Source organism: Balaenoptera physalus (assembly GCF_965194825.1).
Source record: "Balaenoptera physalus genome assembly, chromosome: 10".
NCBI classification, from domain to species: Eukaryota; Metazoa; Chordata; class Mammalia; order Artiodactyla; family Balaenopteridae; genus Balaenoptera; species Balaenoptera physalus.
This window is the reverse complement of record NC_138889.1, coordinates 101,984,116-102,005,486: the sequence shown is the minus strand read 5'-3', so window position 1 is coordinate 102,005,486 and position 21,371 is coordinate 101,984,116. Positions and strand designations below refer to the sequence as shown.

Below are 21,371 nucleotides of genomic sequence, written 5' to 3'. Positions count from 1 at the left end.
CTATGAATTTTGCACGTATTAAGTCACTTCATCATCACAACAATCCTATGAGATGGTTAATATTATTGTCCTTATTTTACAAACAAGGAGATCAAGGCATAGAGCAATTAAACAATTTTCCCAATTTTGGCTAGTTAAGTGGTAGAAGATTTGAACCCAGGCAGTCCGGCTCTGGCATCCATGCTCTTAACCATGCAAAGCTGCCTTGCCTCTCTAAATTTATGGAACACTGAGATTGGAAATTCCCAGTTTAGTCAGCATATTGATCAAAAAATACAGAATAATTAAGCATTTGTGGCAAAATTTTAACAATTGGTGTCAAGGTGAATGAAGGGTATATAGGAGTTATTGTGCTACTCTTCCAACTTTTCTGTAAGCTTGAAATGTTTTCAAAATAAAAAGTTAAAGTTTCTTTTATCATCACACAATGGCACAAGTTTTGTGAAAGTGATGCCCAAATTATCTGTTAGCCATCAAAGAAGGCTTTAAGAAAACTCTGGATCCTTATAATGTTCCCACTACATGCCTGATTTAAATTGCCCACACCGGGACTTCCCTGGTGGTGCAGTGGTTGTGGTGCAGTGGTTTAAGAATCCGCCTGCCAATGCAGGGGACACGGGTTCGAGCCCTTGTCCAGGAAGATTCCACATGCCACGGAGCAACTAAGCCCATGCGCCACAACTACTGAGCCTGTGCTCTAGAGCCCGCGAACGACAACTACTGAGCCCACGTGCCACAACTACTGAAGCCCGCACGCCTAGAGCCCATGCTCCGTAACAAGAGAAGCCACCGCAATGAGAAGCCCACGCACTGCAATAAACAGTAGACCCCGCTCACCTCAACTAGAGAAAGCCTGCGCACAGCAACGAAGACCCAACGCACCCAAAATTAAATAAATAAATTTTTAAAAAATAAAATAAATTGCCCACACCACTCCAGAAAGGCTTAAGGACTCACTGGAGAGGAAATGGCCTTAAAAATGGGGAACACTGTCCCTGAACCAGAATAGTAAATGTGGGCCCTGTTCTCAATACTTAATATTTAATAATCAATAACATGCAATTCCAAGTAGACTTAGTGGGAAAAAATTACTTCCAAAAATACATTATACAATATAACTAAATACAAATTAATCCATACCCTTATATCCCACTTGTTAGTTCTAACCAGTAACAGTTTTTCTTCCCCGCCTTCACAATCTCCCTGCCAGGCTATATCAATGCCCTCTATTGCAAACCTTGGAGGCAGCTGCGTTTAGGCAGAGCAATCCCTATTTCAGCTTCTCAAAGCATTTAACCCCTTTTGCAAGGGAAGAGAACATGAAATCGCATACTGATAACCTATGGCTTGTTCCTTTAGGCAAATTTCTTGTTACTATTATTCCAAATTTCCCATGAAAATTAATTTGGGTTCTTAAACTCATAAACTTCCCACTTTGTGAACAAAATCTCCTGAAGTTTCACAGTGAAAGCAGTGAAAAAAGTACAATGATGCCCAAACATACTTTCTTTGAAGCACTGGTGTTCAAAACTATGTTCCCAAGCTTTTGGTTTTTATTAACAAGTATAAAAACCATTCACTTCCAACATGGCTGAAAGCAATATTTCCCTGCTGCGGCCCTAATATGTTCTGGGTAACGAGTTCCTCTCCCCAAGAAAATGGCTGCATTTAAGGTTTCAGTGGTTGAAGTTAACAGCTGCCTATAGTATGAAATGAACTGACTAGGACCCTTACTTTTTTCTTTTTTTAAAAATTTATTTATTGATTTATTTTTGGCTGCGTTAGGTCTTCGTTGCTGCACGCGGGCTTTCTCTAGTTGCGGCGAGCAGGGGCTACTCTGTTGGGGTGCTTGGGCTTCTCACTAAAGTGGCTTCTCTTGTTGTAGAGCACAGGCTCTAGGCGCGCGGGCTTCAGTAGTTGTGACACACGGGCTCAGTAGTTGTGATTTGCGGGCTCTAGAGCACAGGCTCAGTAGTTGTGGCGCACGGGCTTAGTTGCTCCGCGGCATGTGGGATCTTCCTGGATGAGGGCTCGAACCCGTGTCCCCTGCATTGGCAGGCGGATTCTTAACCACTGTGCCACCAGGGAAGTCCCGGACCCTTACTTTTTACACTATTATTTGTACCGTCTGCCCAGAAAGAAAACAGGATTAAGGAGAAATTAAAATTTTAAATCTTTAATTATTTCCAGAAACTTTATTTAAAAATGGAAGGTGGGAGATGTGTAAAAGGTTGAAACTACAGACTAAAGTTTCAAAATTACATTGCAATTTTATTAATCTTTGTTGAATTGCTTCCTATTTCAACTTCCTTTCAGCCTTCCCCACAAAAGTCCCTCACTGATTCCCATAGTGCCTATTTAACCAAAGCTTACTGAGCACCTCAATATATCCCAGACACTAAGATAGGTGCTAAGAGGATACAGAGGTAAGACAGTACCTACACTCAAGCAGGTCAGTACAGAGGCAAAGACAAAAATAAATAGATAATTTAATAGAGACACAGATGTAGAGAACAAATGTATGGACACCAAAGGAGGAAAGTGGGGGGAGGGGGGTGGCATGAACTGGGAGATTGAGATTGTCAATATACACACTAATATGTATAAAATAGATAACTAATAAGAACATGCTGTATAAAAAATAAATTAAATAAAATTCAAAAATTCAAAAAATAAATAGACCATTTTAATACAGTGTGATAAACATTATTTGAACTACCTGCTACAAACCTCTCCCTGCAAGTTGGCAGTATCATTCCAAACCACATGCCAGAAAATTCTCTGGAAGAAGAAATTTCACTGACAATCAAATTAAGTTTGAGACATTTCCAGCAAGTTTAAGAAAGAAGAGGAGGGGAATGGTGTGCATATGGAAAGACTCCTGTTCTAAAGATTGAAATAATATCCATTCTAACATATCTAGCTCCCCACCTCCCCACAGGCTTTATGGAAAATGGATTTTTTTACGTACATTACTCTAACACGGAGGGGGTTGGAAATCTAAATGAGCACTGACCTTCAGGCAAGATGAAACACTCCTGCCTCTAGCAAGGGCTCATTTTAGTTCTGGCTCGTTTCTATTCTCTGTGGAGAATGGCAGTGTTTTAGTGGTTAAGTCCACTAACTTTGTAGTTAGTCAGACCAGGGTGTAATCCTGGCCTTGGTCACTTACAAGCCCTGAAATTTTCAGCAAACCTCAGCTTCTCTGAGGCTCAAATTCCTTAAAAAACAAAAAATAAACCAAAAAACAAACAAACAAAAAGTTGTTGTAGGAAATTAAGTAAATACAATAGTTTATGCAAAATGCTTAGCACTCAGTAAAAAAACAAGGAGGGGGGTGGGGGAGGGAGGGTGGGCAGTTAGTAACAGGGGACCACCAGGTGCCAAAATAGAAAGCAATAAATTATTACAGAGCTAATCATTTTGCTATTCCAACTGAAGAGTGATCTATGCTTAATTTATTTGCATCCATCCTCTCTCACTCATCCTTAGAGAGCAACTACCTCATAAACCCAAGGCTGAATTGCAATTACTTGGAGCTTTTTTTTTTTTAAGATTTCCAATAGTCCCCATTTTTATCCTAGCTGGAAGAACACGTTCTAACCCTTCTAACTCTCCATAACTGGAACCCTAAGAAAGGCACTCGGACTCCAAGCGCCCAAAGGAGGCCCCCACCTGGAACACAGCATACCTTAGTCATGTAACAAAGAAACCGACAGCATACAGGAGTCAGACAAGGAAAGAAAAATCTGCACAACTCTTCCTTACTTGTCTTTTTTTACCCCCAAACCAAAATGGGGAGCAAAACAAAAAATAAAAGATTTACTTATTCACACCCCTTATTATATTTCCTGGAAGAACTAGGAGAGGTGAGGTAAAAGACAAATCTTCCATCTTATCATCCAAAAGGCTCTAATAGTACACACCAGTCAAAACAATGCCTCAGTTCGTGAAATAGTCCTGGACGCTAGTTAACTAGGATGTTCACTGCAGCTACACAAAGCCCAGCATTTAAAGCTGGACCCAAACCACCACCACTCAGCCATCCAGAACCTATTTTCAAGCTGCCTTTGTACTCCTTCTTCAGATTCCCTCATCCCTCCCCCTGAAGGTTGAGTGGGAAACTGACACTCTGGTAGCAACATGACCAACCCTCCAAAGATCCACCAAGAAACCCCTAGGCTGGGGTCAAGGCAGAAAGAGCATTTGAAAATTTGTTAATGAAATAAGAACTACAGCCCAACAAACTGTACACATTGTCCTTTTTCTTTCTTTTTAACTGCACTTGCTATAATTAGGAGATCCAGACATTAAAATCTTACTGTAGCCCTTGCATAAATTATATTAAAAGAAGGAACAAAGTTCCATTTCCTCTGAAGCCACAACGTCACAAGAATGAAATCAGCTTTCAAGAAATACTCATGTCTGGAAAAGAAATTCAAGGAAGTGTTCTAGTCTAAAAAGAATTAAGGGGTGGGGGGTACAAAATCAGAGGATTATTATAGATACATACCAGTTTAAAGCTAATGAGCAGCTTACATATTAAGGCCCATCTTGTTACAATTAGGGCAGTATCTACTGCAGTTATAATTTTCAAATGATTCACATTTTCAAAGGGAGAAGGAAGAGAACATCCAGTTTTCAGCCACTGATGAGTTGGTTAAATGGTTATCTAGCATCAGTATTTTTACAAGAATGTGTTTGCAAAACAAAAACAAATCTTAAAATTAAATATAAGATATGAAAGCACAGTCATGGGCCTTCAGATCTTAAAGGCTTCTGATTTCACGGCAAATTAACCAAATAAAAACCTCACCTCCAAAAAATAACTTTGTTTGGTTTAAAAATAAGAATTCCCCTTGTGCTTTCTCAAATGCATCCTAAACACTAAAGTTTGTGTAAGTGTTTTACCCTTAGCCTAACCTTATTTTAATCCAAGGCCCTTTCAGAGAGCACAAAGCTGAAAATATTTTCACATGTGCCACTTTACTCAGGTGAACTAAAAAGCATGATTAGAATTTCCTTATTCCTTTAAGCACATAAACCAAACGTTATCGTATATGCAGACTGAACATACAATACCTCCACAAATCTTTGCTAGCAAAGGTAGTTTTAGAAGGAAAGGGATGGCAATTCAGTTACCATGGATCCATTTATTTTCTTTTATAAGGCAAAACAGGGAGGCTAAGTCTAGAAGAATGAGGCTCCTACCCACCACACCTGGAAAAGTAAAAGAAGGATCCACCCAGCAACAGCAGGGCTGAAACCGATCTGGGCCGTTCAAACTCTCTATGGGAAAAAATATCACCATTTAAGCTGCAAAGTTCCCTGCAACTTTCCACTTCCACAAATCTAATGATAAAAAGGAGAAAGAAAAGTTTTGAAACATATGAAGAACCATCTGTATAACTAGCTTCCGACCCGGACAAATTCCTTTCCCAACCCACACGCAACATGCCAAAAAAACCAACTTTTGGTTTGGGCTCTGAAAACAGAAGTTTGTTAGCCTAACCTAGAAAAAAATACATAAAATCAAAGAACACACCAAAATGTACATTTATGGAATTGCTCTCACCCTCCTGAATCTATTCATCTCCCTATATTAGAGAGACCAGAAGTTTGTTTCTGGGTCTTGAACATTTTACTTTGCTTTAAATATGATAAAATACCAAAATTCCCCGAAATAAGTAGAAAGAAAAATTAACTGCTTAAAAGTTACCCGTCAGCATAACAGACTCTCTCGTTTTTAAATTCCCTCGGTTACCGTAAGATAAAAATTCAACTTGGCTTATCCTCCTTTACCCGTCTATACACATATTTTTTAAAAAGGCACACACCTCAAATGTGGACTTCTAAAAACCAGTCCTTTAAGAAAGAAAACCAAGGCTTCGTCAATGTTCTGAGAAAGGCAAATCCAGCAAGGTAGTTGATTTTTCGCCACCTCTTCCTCCTTTCAGGATCTTTCCTGCTCTTCTTTCTCTCTCTCCCTCTTTTTTTTTCTCTCAGATCCAACACCTAAAATGGAAGTTGCACCCAGCCAAAGGCTAGGGAGCCTGGGTGGTGACAAACTGATCTGGCAGCCCTACCCCCTCGCTTTCCTAAGTGATGTCAGCCCCTGAGAACTTCCAATAGGAGCCGGGCATAAATCAGGGAGCTGATTGTATCCAATAGGAAACTTTATTATAGGAAATTAAAAAAAAAAAAAAGGGGGGGGGAGCAAGAGGAGGAGAAAAAGAGACAGGGGGAAGTTTTATATATATATTTATATTTAAAGTGGAGACCTATATAATCTCTGAGGAATTACTGCAGAGCTGGGAGGGGTCGGGGAAGGGGGCTGAAGGAATAAGGGGTTTTTAGAATGACATGCCTAAGAACCTCGGTTCTCTTTGATGGTGGGGTTCTTGCTCCCTCCTTCCTTTCCGGGTGGGGAAGCAAAAAAGAGCTGATTTTATTTGCCTGCTGCTATTTGGTTTGTTGCTTTCTACCCCAAAGCATTTCCCCAAAGGAAGACAGGAAGGGAAGGAGCGTGAAATGCTAGAAACAGGACTACAATGTGTTGATTGGGACGGTAGGGGATATCTGAGGTAAACTCTCAATTTTATTGTTTTGGTTTAAATGCATTAGAGTTAATTAGAAAACCTAATGCTTGGACTTGTTAACAATTTTCAGTGTCTATACTTTCAACTAGAAGGAAGCTGAATCCACTAGGCTGTTGAGGAAAATCACTGTCTTCCCATTTGTCCCCAAATCAAAATAATGTGGGTTTGAGGGGGAGAGTAAATGATATCCAATAAATAATATATTTGGAGGAGACGAGAGCATGTGTAAGGAAAAGAAAATCTCATACCTAGAAAATTCAATTTGTTAATTTTGAGCTTAAGACTGTCTAGTTCATACATTCTGTTTATGCTTGACCTGAATAAAGGATTATAGCAAGTATTCTTTTTCTGAATTAAAAGTTATCTTTAATATGTTCTTAGACTATTAGTCCATGAAGGACAGAGATTGAAATTTTTTTTTTACATGCTTGACAAAGACTAGTATTTTATGGGCATTCGGGGATTAGCTATGTGAAAATCATACTGATAAATTGAAAATTTTCTTTCTTACTGAAAAATCTATCCTGTAAACTGCTACCAAATGAATCTTCATAAAGTTTTCATAATCTAAAATAGTTAAGAGCATAGGTTCTGCAGTCAGACTGACTGGCTTCAAACCTTTCTCTGCTGTAAGTATACTCAATCAAGTAAATGTACTACATACTTTGTGACCTTGTAAAAGTTATATAATCTCTCTGTGACTCAGTTTCTTAACTATAAAATGGAGATAATAGCTATATCTCTTTCACAGGACTGTTGTGAGAATTAAAATACACATAAGGTTCTTAAAATAATGCATGGCATATAGTACAAACTCAATAAGAACGAGTTATTATTACCAATATCTACCCTACCGAAAAACTTTCAGTGATTCACCATTGCCCAATAATAGCAACCAATAAATGAAGCATCTATCACGTGAGGGCACTTTGCACTCACTGTCCCTAACTTCTAAGACACCACCATGGAGATAGTATCACCACCGTTTAGAGACGAGAAAATCAAGGCTCAGCAAGGTTAAGAAACTAACCTGAGCTCATCTGGCTAAGGAGTAAGCCCCTCATCAGTCTGACTCCAAGGCCCATGCTCTTTCCATTACCTTACACTGTCTGTCTTCGTCTGTTTTCAAGACGCCATATTTACTCATCCAATACATTAAAGTAACACTTATTAAGCATAATCTGACCTTTCCTTATCTTTCTAAACTGGAATTCTGCTCCTCCTCAGGATGAAAGTGCCCTTCTAATCAGGTTTATCTGATCGTTACCCACCCCCTTGTATTTGGTCTATGGTCTCATATACCCTCATATTTGGTCTAATGTGGCCAAAAAGGACTTCTCTCAGAAGTGCTGGAAGACGTAACAGACATCACAGCACTTGTCTGATGGGGTTTAAACAAACTATAATAGAATAGGAAATGAATACATTTGACAGAGAAACAAACAGCCTTTAACTCTCATTGTCTAAGAATCTTTTCCAGTTACCTTATCACATCTTCTACCTCTACTTTCCATCTATTCCTAGTCCTACATAGCAAGTTTAAAAGCCAAAGATTAAAAAAAAAAAAAAAGCCAAAAATGATTGTCAAAGGAAAACAATCAACACATATGTTTGTTGATTCACTGGTTCCTAGGTCAGAGCCATTATCTAGAATATGCTATGATTTTCTAGAGATGGACTAGTCTTGTGTCCTTCACACCACCACTAACTTGTAAGTATTTTGCCTTCCTTTTTTCATGTGTATGTATGTGTGTGTGTGTTTTCCTGTCTCCCCCACCAGAAGATAAGCTCCATGAAGGCATAAAAAATGTCTTTCTAGTTTATGGTGTATCCCCAGAGCTCAGCCTTGTATCTCATATTTAGCAACAGATGAATAAATGAATGAAGTCTGTTGGCTTACTAGTTATATAATCCTGGACAAGCCATTTAAGATTAATGAATTTGTAGATAACATTCAAAATAAAATTATATACAAGTCAAAAAAGTTAACTCAGTGGTGAAAAAGTTGTTAAATTTTAAATTTATCTCAAACAGCCATCTCCAAATAATCACAAGGATTAATACTCACTGAGGGAAAAACTGTTTATACTCAGTGAACAGAAAAAAGACTAGTTCCTTCTGGGTTATTTTGAGCACCATCCCACTCTTCCAGACGTCAAGGATAATGAAATAGACAATTTTCCTGCTCTCAAGTTTACATTCTAGTTGGGGTGGGGGGGGGGGATGCAGTTACAGAAGATTAACAGATAAGATGTCAGATGGAACATTATGCAGAGATCAAAACAGACTGATGAGAATGACTTGGGGCTTGTTCTAGACTGGATGTCAGGGACAGTCTCTCTGGACAGGTGACATTTAAGTTGAAATCTGAATGGTAAGAAGCAGCCAACCATGAGAAAATATAAGCAATGGCAACTACTAATGCCAAAGCCCTAAAGTGTGGGGCTGAAACATACTGGATCCAGCAGAGCATGTTGGAAATGAGGAGGGAGGGATAGGTGGGAATCAGAATGTGAAGGGTTCTATAGGTTAGAGAAAGGAGTTTTGATTTTATTCTTAGGTGGAAGAAAGCCTGTGGGGATTTTAAACAGCAGAGTGACGTAATCCAGTCCACATTTTGAAAAGCTCTGGCTGCTTATGTGCCAAATGGATTAAAGTAGGGGCAAGAGGACTTCGCTGGTGGTACAGTGGTTAAGAGTCCGCCTGCCAATGCAGGGGACACGGGTTCAAGCCCTGGTCCGGGAAGATCCCACATGCCGCAGAGCAACTAAGCCCATGAGCCACAACTACTGAGCCTGCGCTCTAGTGCCCGTGAGCCACAACTACTGAGCCCATGAGCCACAACTACTGAAGCCCACGCACCAAGAGCCAGTGCTCCGCAACAAGAGGAGCCACCGCAATGAGAAGCCCATGCGCAGCAACGAAGACCCGACACAGCCAAAAATAAATAAAAATTTAAAAAAATAATAATTTTAAAAAGTAGGGGCAGAAGCGAAAGCAAGGAAATTAGTTTGAAGGTCAAGTTGCAGTGATATGGAGTTGACTACAGTGGTAGCAGTAAAAATGGAGAGAAGTCAATGGATTGAGGATGTGTTCAGAGATACAGGGTTGTTTTTGTTTGGGGCTTTTTTTTCTTTCCTTTTTTGCTTTTTAGTTTAGTTTTGTTTTGTTTTTTATGCATGGAAGACTACAGTCAGTGCTCACTCTTACAACTCTCAAAGTTTAACTGCTCCACCAACAACCATCACCACGTACACACAAAGAAAAGATACCATAAAATGGTGAAAGATTAGGGAAGAGCCGTGAAATAAAATTATACTTAAAAAAGAAGTGTTAAAATTATTATGTAGGGCAGAGCACTGTGCTGTGATGGCTCTACTTCTAAAACAGACTAAAACTATAAATGCCAAAGAGAAGAAATTTTTAAAAATCCAACTCCAAAAAAAAAACTGGCTATCCATACAAAGGAAAACAAAACATTTTTACTCCTTTCTACCCTCTGATGACAACACATTACCATCCAAAGTTTGTCATTTTTGAAGCCCTGCGTAGGATGGCCATTTATCATTCCCTTTAGAAAATCTACTAACACAAGATTTAACTAAAATTGGATTAAAAAAAAACAAACCGAACATAAAACCAAGAAGTGAGTCCTCGCTACCTCTTGAAAATTAATCTAATCCTGATAACAATATATTCATGAGGGGATGTAATACTTATATTTTCTTTACAACCCCGAAGAATCACCTATAGTGGTATTGCACCTGCATAATCTAGTCTTGATTCCACAGTAACAGAGGCGCGAACAAGTATTGTCCTGCCTTTTTTTCCTTGCTTGCTCGCTGTGTGTGTGTGTGTGTGTGTGTGTGTGTGTGTGTGTGCTGACAACATCTAAAACCTGTCCCTCTGCTAAGTTTTATGTCCTTTCACGAACTGCTACCTCTTCAAAATATGACGGCAACCAAAAATGTCTTCTGTTCCTTGTTTCTTTCTTCCTCTTAAAAGCAGGAGCCTCAAACTAGGGAAAATATTACCTGACTTGGAAATCCACCCCCACCCCCCATATTTCAATCAACCACCTCAAATCCTTTTTGAAAAGGTGCAAAATATCAGTAAAGATACACTTGAGCGCCCTGTACTACTCACCCCTCTACGTTTTGTCCGTGGGCAGGTTCCCCTTCTCTTAGACATCGTCCTTCCTGCCTCCAGTTGGCCTCCGCGGGGGCTGCTCCGGGCGAATTCACCACACTTTGTCCCCAGTGGTGTTGGATTCAGCCAGCGCCGTCCAGCGCTGGACATCACCTGGCAGCGACCCGAAGCCGGGACCCGCGTCCTAACGCGCACAGGGCAGGGAGAAGAAGCTGTCCAGATTTCTAAAGTGGCTTGGCATTCTCTCTAAATGTTTAATCTCGAGATCTTTTAATTTTTGATATCATCCCTGAGAACAGCTGTTTCCAGTCGGGAAGCGTGAGAAGAAAATCAACACCGGTGACCCCCCCTCCAGACGGAAAGTTCTGCCACCCCCTGGGTCACGAGGTCTCCGAGATGTGGGGCTGGAGTGGAATCTGTGAAAAACTTGAATTCAGAAACTAGCCCGAGGACCTTGTTCCAGAACATTCCTGGCCTTAGGAGACATCTAGTGAGAGACATGGGGGACAAGGTGCGACTGGAGCCATCCAGAGGCCTTCTCCTCCATTACGCCTGGGGTGCTCTTAGTGGGGCCGAGGCCATTCGCAGCCTCCTCAAAGGGAAGCCGCAGGTGCCCTTCTACCACCTTGGAGCCTGCCCCGTTGGGAGTCCTGAGCCTCTTTTCCGTGTGTTTTCATCGGGTACAGAGGACGAGGCCGGCTTCCAGAAGAATTCCTTCCGAGCGGGCCCTTCCCCCTACCTCTCGCAGCCCTGCCGCCCTCCCGCAGCCTCCAAGTCCCTCGAGACTTAGCCTCCCGCCCAAAGCGCTCCTCGTCCTGTGATTGGCTCTTTGAGGAGCCTCTGCCAATGGGGATAACGTATTCGGGCAGACGTAAGCCCGCGAGCTGGGGGAGGAGGAAGGACGTCGGGGCCGCGACGTGCGGTGAGCGGAAACGTGGCGCGAGGTGTGTGGCACCGGCCGCGTGGCCTCAGGCCCTCGCTGTCACCACTTCCCAGTGCATAAGGATCCCCGGGCCTGCGGCAGGACGAGGGCACCAGGGAGTGGCTGCAAAGCCCGTGCGGCCGGAGGTGACGGTGTTGGGTGAGCCTTGAATTAGGGCCTCCGCGATCCCCACGCTCCATTCCCAGAAACCTTTGCGCCGAGAGCTCTGTCTTCAAAGGAGTTGGGCCGAGGCGCCCAGCTTTGCAGGGCCTTCCCTGAAGCCCTGCTTTCCCCCGCCAACCCCGATTCCCTTGGTTCTGGACGGGGAGAACCCTCAGGACGTTGTGCAGCTTTGCTAAACCCCACCCCCACCCCCAGCCCCGTCCCGCGCCAGCCTGGACCTTGGGAGGAAGCAAGGCAGGCTGGACCGAGGACCCAAGCACGGAGAGGACAGCAGGAGCACCTCCTGCCGCAGAGCTCTTCCAGGTTGGGTCTGGGGACAAGGCCCAGGGCTGGTGGATTGGGAAGCTTCCCCAGGGCCTACCTCTGGGCCCTTGCAACAGCTGCCATCCTCCATCCCCATCTCTCTGGCTGGGATGGAATTGAGCCTACAGTTTCTTAATTTACCTTTCCACTCTTTTCTTTCCTGATAGTTTGACGTGAACTGTTCGGAGCTTCAGTGCCACCTGACAGAAGACTGCGTGCCAGGGAAGGAGCACCGGCTGTGCAGTGAGTGTGGGGAATCTCAGTGCAAAAAAGCTGGAAACGTAATGAGCCTTAAGTCAGAATACCCAGCTTGTGTTGGGAGGGGTAGAACGCTTAATTATCCTTGCTTTATTGTTAGCCAGAGAACTGACCACATTGACAAACCGAAAGGCCAGATTCTTTGCCAATTTCCAGGTGGAATCAGGCTCACTTCGGTCAAGAACATCTGAACCCACGGTGGCAATATTCTTACTGCTGTGAGAGACCTTCCCACCAAGTCCAGCAGCTTCTTTTCTTTACTGTGCACCCTCTGCTGGTTAGTGTGATAGAGTGAGCTCAGGGAAAAGAAGGTGTGTACGACTTCCTAGAGGTCATTTAATACTCCGTGGTGTTTTGTTAAAATGTGTTAAATTGGGGAAGTATACCCATGAAACGGTGCTCAGGAAGAATATGAGTAGTGAGCAGTATAGGAGTTGGGTTTCTGGCAAATGTGAATGAGGAAGGTTTAAGGATAAGAACAACTCCATTTTTGGAGTGCTAGTTTCGTGCCAGACACTCACAGTACTAAGCAATTTGGTAAAATTGACTCATTAAATCTCTAAAACAGCCTTACGAGGTAAGTACAGTACTGTTATAATTCCCATTTCCTAGATGAGAAAAGTAAGACTCAGAGAAGTTAGGTCATTTGCCTGAAATTATACATCTAAGCTAATAAATAACAGAGCTGAGATTCAAATCTAGGCTGTTTCTGAGCTCCCACCTGTAACCACTAGGATATTCTTTCTTAAGATACCCTTGGCACAGTTCCTGGGCTTATGGTTCCTCAACTCATGCTTTTGTTCTCCCACTTTCAAAATTTCCCTGTCATTTCAAAGACAAAAAAAAAAAAAAAAAAAAAATTAGGTATAATCGTGCTTCTGAAAGGTATTATTTCACCCACAGGAATCTGATCCATGAAAACCTAGGTTTGTTAAGAGACCAACATGTGCTCTTCTGCCAGTCCCACAATCCTATACAGGAATCCCCGGTTCCTCCGGCTAGCTTTTCTGCAGCTTCATCACCAGCAACAGAGTGGTGTGTTCTGTGATGTCCTTCTGCAGGCAGAAGGTAAGAGACCAGTAGGGACTCAATTGAAAACTCACCATAGACTAAGATAAAATGACTTCAGGGCCAAGCAGTGCAGGAAAAAACCAGGAAAGTGTGTAATTATCGCCTTTGAGTACTGTAAGCTATTTGGTAAAGAGCTTGGCTCTTTCTAGGACAGGTACATTTTTCAAGAGTGAAAGTGAGATTATGCTCCTTCGCTTAAAAAATGAAACTAATTACAAAGTTTTGTAAGCATAGAAATTTGGTAAAACATGGATACACCGTAGTGGGATGGTTGTGAACATTGAGTTAACATACGTAAAGCACTTAGAACAGTACTTTTAATGTACTAGGCACAATGTAACTATTAGATGATACTATTACATATTTTCCTTTTTTCTTGTCTTCAAATTGATGGCTTTTATTGTTTTGTTGTTAAACCTAAAAACATATAGCTTATTTCCACCCCTTCCCTTTACACTTGAAATGTTAAATCAGCTTGGGGTAGAGCCTGGTATAGTGTAAAAGGCCTAAGACTAGGAGTCCGAGTTTAAGTCCTAGTTTTGTTACTAACAGTAACAAATGAGCAAGTAACTTCACCTCTTTCCAGTTCACTTTCTTCATTTATCAAAAGGGATTATGACAGGCAACATTGTGTAACACTCTACAGTTTGCAGAGTACATATAGCACAGTTTAGTGTCTCATTTGATTCTTATAACAGCCTTGTGAGATGCGGAACGTTACATGGTTCCAGCTCTACAGATGAGCGAATTGAGGCCTAGAGAGTTAAGTGACTTGTCTCTTGGTTCTCTTAGGAAGTGCAGAGTTGGGATGCATTCCTTAATTCAAAATAAACATAAAAAGTATCAACTTCCTGGTGTATGCTAGTATACTTTACTAGCATGGCATGTAGTATATATGAAGATAAGTCCATCCTCGTAAGGAAACCGTGTAAAGGGGAGACGTTCCAATAACCAGTGCATCCAGGTAACTGGGCAGTATAATAAATAACACTGGGGTGAGTATAAGCTGATACAGCACCACAAAAGAGGAGCATCCTTCACAGACTTGAGTAGGTTGGGGGATGGGTGTTAGGGAGAATTTCTTGGAGGAAATAACCCCATAGGGGACTTCCCCGGTGGTGCAGTGGTTAAGAATCTGCCTGCCAATGCAGGGGACACGGGTTCAAGCCCTGGTCCAGGAAGATCCCACATGCCGTGGAGCAACTAAGCCCGTGCGCGACAACTACTGAGCCTGTGCTCTAGAGCCCGCACGCCACAACTACTGAAGCAGGCGCGCCTAGAGCCCGCACTCCGCAACAAGAGAAGCCACCGCAATGGGAAGCCCGCGCACCGCAATGAAGAGTAGCCCCCGCTCGCCACAACTAGAGAAAAGCCCCCGCGCAGCAACGAAGACCCAATGCAGCCAAAAAATAAATTAAAAAAAAAAATCAACTGTTAAAAATAATTAAATAACCCCATAGGTGAGTTGTGAAGGACAAATAGAAGTAGGAGGAAATGGGGTAAGATTTTCCCAGGCAGAGAAAACAGCATGTACAGAGATGTACACGTGACCAGGGATTTGCGAGTGGTTCATTATGGCTAGAGCACAGACTATAGGTGTATTGATCAGAGGTGTGGCTAGAGAGGTCAGCAGGTCTGAAGTGTTACACCAAGGAAGTTGGTCTTATCCTAAGAACGCTGGGAAATGTATTTAAAGGTTTCAAGAAGGTCCTAACTGCTTTAGAAACAGCACTCGGGCTGCAATGAGAAGAATTATTAGATTGTTACTGAGCCCAGATAGGAGGCTATTTTGGAATCCAGGAGAGAGGGAATGGTGGCCTGAACTAAGGCACTGAGAATAGAAATATATAGTTTATGAGCTATTCAAGAGAATTTACAAAACTTGCTGCAGTTAAGAGCATAGACTGTAGCCCTGGGTTCAAATCTTGTCCCTGCTCCTTAACTGTAATTGTGGCCATGTTACTTCACTATGCCACAGTTTACTTATCTGTAATGACAGCTACCCCACAAGGTTGCAGCGAAGATTAAATGAATTAATGCTGCTAAAATCCTTAGATGCCTGGCACATAATAAGGACTCAAAAAGTATTAGCTTTTTTAAAAAACTGAATGTTTGACTAGATGCAGTGGGTAAGAGAAAAGAATCAAATATGACTTCTGGTTTTCAGGCCTGGGCAATTGGATGAATGTGCTATCTTATTTTGAAGTAAAAACTGGGACGTTTTGGAGTGTGGGGAATGGTGAGTTCACTTTCTAGAAAGGTTGCGTTGGAGGTACTTGTGGGACCTCCATGTAGTCATGCAGGCTACGGCATGCTTAATATCTCAGAAAAGATACCTGGGCAGATGTAGAATCTGGGAAGCCTCAGCAAGCCTTTGCCAACTGAAGCCATCGGAGAGACGGAAATTGCCCATGAAGTGCCCATAAAATGAGAAGGTTGTTCAGGACAGTGGATACCAGGCAGTGGAGAGAGCTCAGGAGAGAACTGAGCCCTGATGACCCATATCCAGAGCTCATGATCTTTCTGTTAGACCACAAGCAGCTTCTATACAAAGTTTTAAACTCTTGTGTGAGTCAAAAACATTTACTCAGCAGGTATTTGATCCCCTACTTTGTGTCAAGCACTGGCTATACTTCAGTGAGCAAGACAGACACGGTCTCTGTCCTCACAGAGCTTACAGTTTAGTGAAGGAGATGGACAGTTACAGCGCAGATGGCTGAATGCTATGATAGCTACAGAGCACCTAACCCAGACGGGGTAGGGTGGGGGAAGGCTTTCTGAAAGCCTAAAGTAGATAAAAACTGAGTTAGCTAGGTAATGGCAGAATGTTCCAGGCAGGCAGAAGAAATAAATTTATCCTTCTACTTGAACTTCTGTGGAGGGAAATTGAGAGAAGAGGCAGCACATTTAGGTAGTCATGTCTGTGCTTAACCCATGAACATGCCAGTCGGCGTGAGACAGATAACAGTGTTTGGGTTTCCCTCCAGGCGAGGCAGTCCCAGCCCATTGCTGCATCCTTTCGGCCTGCAGCCCCTTCTTCACAGAGCGCCTGGAGCGGGAGAGGCCAGCTCAGGGTCGGAAGGTGGTGCTCGAGCTGGGGGGCCTGAAGATCAGGACACTTAGGAAGCTGGTGGACTTCCTATATACCTCAGAGATGGAAGTATCTCGAGAAGAAGCCCAGGATGTGCTTTCTGCTGCCCGTCAGCTCCGTGTATCTGAGCTAGAATCCCTTCAGCTAGAGGGTGGGAAGTTGGTGAAGGCCCCTCAGGGTCGAAGACTGAACAGGGAGTGCCTACAACCTCCAAGTGCTGCTGCCATCTCTGCCAGGGTGGTGGCATCCATCCGCCGCCCTCGAACTCCACTGCCTGTTACCCAGACTCCCTGTCCTCTTGGGGCAGTGAGACTGAAGTCCTCGGGGAAGGAGGAGGGGGCCCAGGAGAAGAACAACCGACAGAACACAGAGAACTTGTCTGGCACTCTTCTCAAGAGGAAGGCCAGAGCCTGCCCAACTCCACAGGAGAAAAGCTCTTCACCGTCAAGCCACAGTCAGGGACCTAAAGAGAACAAAAGTTACCCTGCCCTTGGTCCTACAGCACTTTCCCGACCCAGCTTGTACCCCTCTGTGGACGAGCGACTATTGCCCAGAAAGATCAGGCTGAGCCGCGTAAAGCTGTCTCCTGATGTCTGTACATCCGAGCCTGCCAGCCTTTTAAGTGGACCCAGCTCAGTACCCCCAGCCCCTGGCCGGCGTCTTTGGCGGCAGAAGAGTATAAATAAAGAAGCACCAGAAGACGAGCAGAAAACAGGGCGAACTAGTCCTCTACATAGTACCCCGAGCCAATCTGGCCTTGGAAAGTCGGATGGGAACAAGAAGCGGAGCCCTGAAGTCAGGGCATCTAACTCCGACTCTGCAGAGGAGGGGCAGGTTGGCAGAGTGAAACTTCGCAAGATTGTCAACGGGACCTGCTGGGAGGTAGTTCAAGAGCCTCCCCTCAAAAGCTCTCAAGACAGCCCTCAGATCCCAGAACCTGAAGACTCGGAAGAGCCTCCAGGGACTCAGCCGTCCTCAGGTAACGAGCAGGAAGTGTCATCTGCTAGCACAGACCTGTGTGAGGACTTCCCCACGTGCTCTAGGCTACAAGGCATTCTCCTCTCTGCTGGCCACTCCCCATACAACCCAGTGGTGAAGTCCGAGTTCGGGTCCAGTCCAGAGCTGATAGGGGCGGCACCGGGATTGGATATTGACTGCAGAGAGCCCTATGCATCTGACACAGCCCTGCTCGGGCAGCCGTGTGAGGCTGAGGAGTACCGAATCACGGGTGCTGCTGCCGCCAGTGAGCTGGAGGAAATCCTGGACTTCATGCTCTGTGGCTCAGACATCGAGCCACCCATAGGGTCTCTGGACAGTCCCCGGGCTGAGGGCTGCGGGACTCCTAGTTATCACCTGACAGAAACAGGAAAGAACTGGATTGAAGGGGAAGAATGGTGTTTGCCAGATGTGGAGCTCTGGCCCAGGGAAATCGCAGGATTGGAAAAGGAACCTGCTGGTGAGAACAAAGGGCCAATTGAGCCTTTTAGCCCCCTTGTCATGCCCTCTGAGAACAGAGAGCCAATTGAACCCCACAGCCCCCTTGTCATGCCCTCTGAGGTGAGTGAAGGGGAGGTGCTTTCAGTGGGAGGCTCCTGGACTGCAGACCTGGAAATTCCCAGCTCCCAGCCACTGGATGGTCAGAGAGACAAACTTCTCCACCTCAACTCCCTTAACCCTCCCCAAAGGTCCTATGGGGACCTCTCACCTCCCTGTTCAAGCTGGGTGGAGACTGGGCTGGAAGTGTCCCTAACTACGGAGGAAGTATTATACCCTGCTCCAGAGGCAAGCAAGGAGGGATTTGGCAACTCTGAGTTGTTGGATCCACTTCCTGCTAGCCCTGAAGAGGAAGAGATTGATGTGGTGGACTCGCTGTCAGAGGGGATTGTGCCCATGAGCATTCCCTCCGTGTGGCCCGACCCTTCCTCAGAGTCAGAAACAGAGGTGGACATACTAACGTAGTGGAGTGGGGAGGGCAGGTTAGAGGGAGTGGGCGGGTGGGAAATGTTGGCTAACAGAAGGTACACGGGAGGGCTAGCACGTGCCCTGTCCTCTTAGCACAAGAGGCAGATATACCCCCAGCTCTCCTTCCCTCCCCAGGCTTTTGGAGGCAGGCAAAAATCGTTCCGTGAGTAGAAAATTATGAACTTGAACCACCTTACCTCTTTATAATCTATTTTGCAGTTAGTGACAAGTGAAACAATAAACTGTGTGTCACAACTCTAGTGGGTCATAGGTAACAGCCAAAGCCAGGTCTCCCAGGTCAAGAGGCATCTAATAACTGATTGAGGAAGAGCTGAGAAAGACCAGCCTCTGTGGTGGGGGTTCTGTGGGAGAGAAAATGTTCCAGGAGGAGATGTGAAGCAATGCTGGGATGGAACACTAAGTGGGTGGGAGTGACAGGGTATTGTCTAGTACCTAATGTGCTTGGCTTAGTCACTGCCAGTATGGTTAGTCTAGCCAGAACCTCCACAGGGGCCAGGAAGATGTACTTCCATCATCACTTCGGAGAATTGAGTTGAAAAAGATACAGTTGCTTTTTTAAAAAGAAATTATTTTGTTTTTCCCCATAGTTTTTACAAGTATTTCACATGCTCTAACAGGGACCATAGGAGTTCCAGGTTAATTGGTGACCTTAGGCTATGAAAAACACAAGGGGGACCAATCCCATAAGGCTGGTTTAGGGCATCCCTTACCTTAAGATTAAGTTTTACTTCATCACTCATAGTTTATATCAAACCCAAATACTTTAATTTTTATTAAACCAATCCAAGAACTTTTCAGTGCCTTACTAGAGGATTGCCTCACAACTGAACCACCGTTTCTGGAGGAGAAGAAACCACAGCTTCAGGCACATGACTGAAGTTTGGCCATGTCCCGTCATAAATGCTCCAACATCACCAGGGACAGAGGCTGTGAAAATGAGAGTGGGAAAAAAGTTAAGAGAAGGGCTCCAGGCAATCATATAGCCAGCCCTCCTCCCTTGAACCCACAAACCCAGGAGAGCTCAAGGACTGCATCCTCCCCCCACATCTCACTCAACGTATCAAGTGCCTGACAACATGCCAAAGCACTCTATGAAGCACTGGGGATAAAGACAAGGTCAAATCCTGTGACCAGGAGTGAGTACTACAATGCAGGGTCATTACACGGGGTGGTAACAGAAACAACATACCAGTAACAAAAAACACAAGAGGACAGGAGTAGGCATACCTGAAGTTACACAAAGATTTGATCAGGAAAGGGGAGAATCATAACTTACCAATAAATAAGGGAACCGGTGGGATTTACAGGAAAATGAGTTTTTTTAAACAAATATATAAAACTGGTCTACACCCCAAGGGCAACAATTAACTGCATCCTCTAAGGACACAATTTGCATTTTTATAATCATTTACATTACCATCGGTATTCCACGACTTAGCTCAAAGACAATGAAATGAAACATGGAGTTAGCAAAGGGCACACAGGATAGAAATCATTTTTTGCGGACTTCAGTTTTTCCCACCAGTAAGGGGAAGAGGTATTCCCACTAGAGGAAATCCTGAGAGCAGAAAAGAGTTATGAAAATGTAGGTCCTGTGTGAAATAAGGGGTTTAACAGTAAGGGCTGCTTCGCCAAAAGCCACACCAAGATCAGTCCACTCTCCCCCATTTCCCATTTCAAACCTCAGCGTGAGGACTTCTGCCCAAACCTCCCTACGAAAGGTACTTCTTCAGCTCGTTCACCACCTCTTGAGGCTCAGGGAACTTGAGTTTGCGTGGGGGCCCCTTCTTAATCCCAGTCCAGAGCTCCGCACCTGGGAAAAGTCCACGAAATCATCAGGTGGCGGCGGTTTGAGACCCGCGCTTCCTCGCCTCGGATCCATGCCCCGCAACGCCCCGCCCCGGGCCCTCACTCACTGCTGCCGTCGGGTCGCAGCAGTGTCACCTCGAAGCTGCCCCTCCGGGGCTTGGTAGGGTTCACCTTCACTGGAAGCTCCGGGGCCTCCAGGCGCAGCGCCTGGCTCAGGGCCGCGGCGTTGCGCCCGTAGACGCGTCAGCTCATGCTAAGGAGAGATGGGGAAGGTCAGAGACTGGGACCCTTGGTCTGCGGCGCCCTTGCCCGCCCCCCATTACTCCCCAGACCCCCTCACCAATGCTCGATAACGACGCTCGCCTCCTCCACTCCCTTCTGGCTGCTAGCCGGCTTCTCCCGCTTCTCGGCCGCTGCGGCCAGCGCCGCCTCGGCCTTCCGCTTCCTCCCGCGGGAAGCCATGGCGCCTGGAGCCCGGCTGGGAACCCAGCCGACCTGGGGCGGGAATAGGGTGGAGATGCGGCCACCGAGGAGGCCAGCCAAGCTCCGAGATCCAAACCGCAACCCACTCAGCTCTCCAAACAAAACCTCTCTTAAACTGCAGAAAGCGTGGCGCTGGGCGCACACGTGGCCTGGGGGCGGGGCCTTCGGGCAGAGCCACTCTGCACGCAGAGACGGGGGAGGTAGGCTCCAGACCGAACCACCAGTGCTTGGGGGGGCGGGCAGCTCTGGCAACGAGCCCGGCTTCACACAGGCTTTTCTGGAACCGCGAGACCAGCGAAATGGTGTGCATCACGATCCCTACCCAAAACCGCCTTCCGGGGACCCGCGGACCAATCCCAAACCAAGACAAATTAACTCTAGGGTTAGGGAATCTAAACCTTCTCCAGCTCTCCGCAATCGTGGGGACCGATGTACAGCATTTGGTGAAACTGATCACTATGCCCTTTGCAATTAAGATGGACAATTCCTCTGCAGTTGCCTCGCTTTTCTAATACGTGAA

The 21,371-nt window shown here is 44.8% G+C and overlaps 3 protein-coding genes across 14 annotated transcripts in view; 1 reads left to right on the top strand and 2 right to left on the bottom strand.

Annotated features, from left to right (window-relative positions):
• The window catches only part of CTNND1 (catenin delta 1), a 52,090-nt gene extending 41,209 nt beyond the window's left edge, over nucleotides 1–10,881 (bottom strand). For 4 of the 9 annotated variants that reach the window (XM_082476076.1, XM_082476079.1, XM_082476080.1 and 1 more), the window contains exon 1: nucleotides 5,838–6,032. The gene's annotated coding sequence lies outside the window, so the exon portion shown is untranslated. Of the gene's footprint in view, nucleotides 1–5,837; nucleotides 6,042–10,745 lie in introns of those variants that run through there. The other 5 variants (XM_082476073.1, XM_082476075.1, XM_082476074.1 and 2 more) reach the window with 4 other exon arrangements.
• On the top strand, nucleotides 6,193–19,495 carry BTBD18 (BTB domain containing 18). Of its 3 annotated transcripts, none has more exons than XM_082476099.1 (4): nucleotides 6,193–6,584; nucleotides 12,324–12,399; nucleotides 13,318–13,482; nucleotides 16,473–19,495. In XM_082476099.1, the coding sequence occupies exons 3-4, from the start codon at nucleotides 13,359–13,361 to the stop codon at nucleotides 18,533–18,535; spliced, it is 2,187 nt and encodes a 728-aa protein (XP_082332225.1). In that variant the 5' UTR covers nucleotides 6,193–6,584; nucleotides 12,324–12,399; nucleotides 13,318–13,358; the 3' UTR covers nucleotides 18,536–19,495. The 3 variants fall into 3 exon arrangements, with proteins under 3 accessions (XP_082332225.1, XP_082332223.1, XP_082332224.1); XM_082476098.1 differs by lacking the exon at nucleotides 6,193–6,584 and adding an exon at nucleotides 11,022–12,156; XM_082476097.1 differs by having other exon boundaries at nucleotides 11,048–13,482.
• On the bottom strand, nucleotides 19,302–21,018 carry SELENOH (selenoprotein H). Of its 2 annotated transcripts, XR_014267826.1 has the most exons (5): nucleotides 20,709–21,018; nucleotides 20,476–20,621; nucleotides 20,242–20,372; nucleotides 19,749–19,786; nucleotides 19,302–19,486 (listed from the first exon to the last, which is right to left on the bottom strand). XR_014267826.1 is itself a non-coding variant. In XM_082476170.1 (4 exons), exons 1-3 carry the CDS (start codon nucleotides 20,828–20,830, stop codon nucleotides 20,272–20,274), a joined length of 369 nt encoding a protein of 122 aa, XP_082332296.1. In that variant the 5' UTR covers nucleotides 20,831–21,016; the 3' UTR covers nucleotides 19,302–19,486; nucleotides 20,242–20,271. The 2 variants fall into 2 exon arrangements, 1 of the variants encoding a protein (XP_082332296.1); XM_082476170.1 differs by lacking the exon at nucleotides 19,749–19,786 and having other exon boundaries at nucleotides 20,709–21,016.
• Between the last annotated feature and the right edge of the window lie 353 nt (nucleotides 21,019–21,371).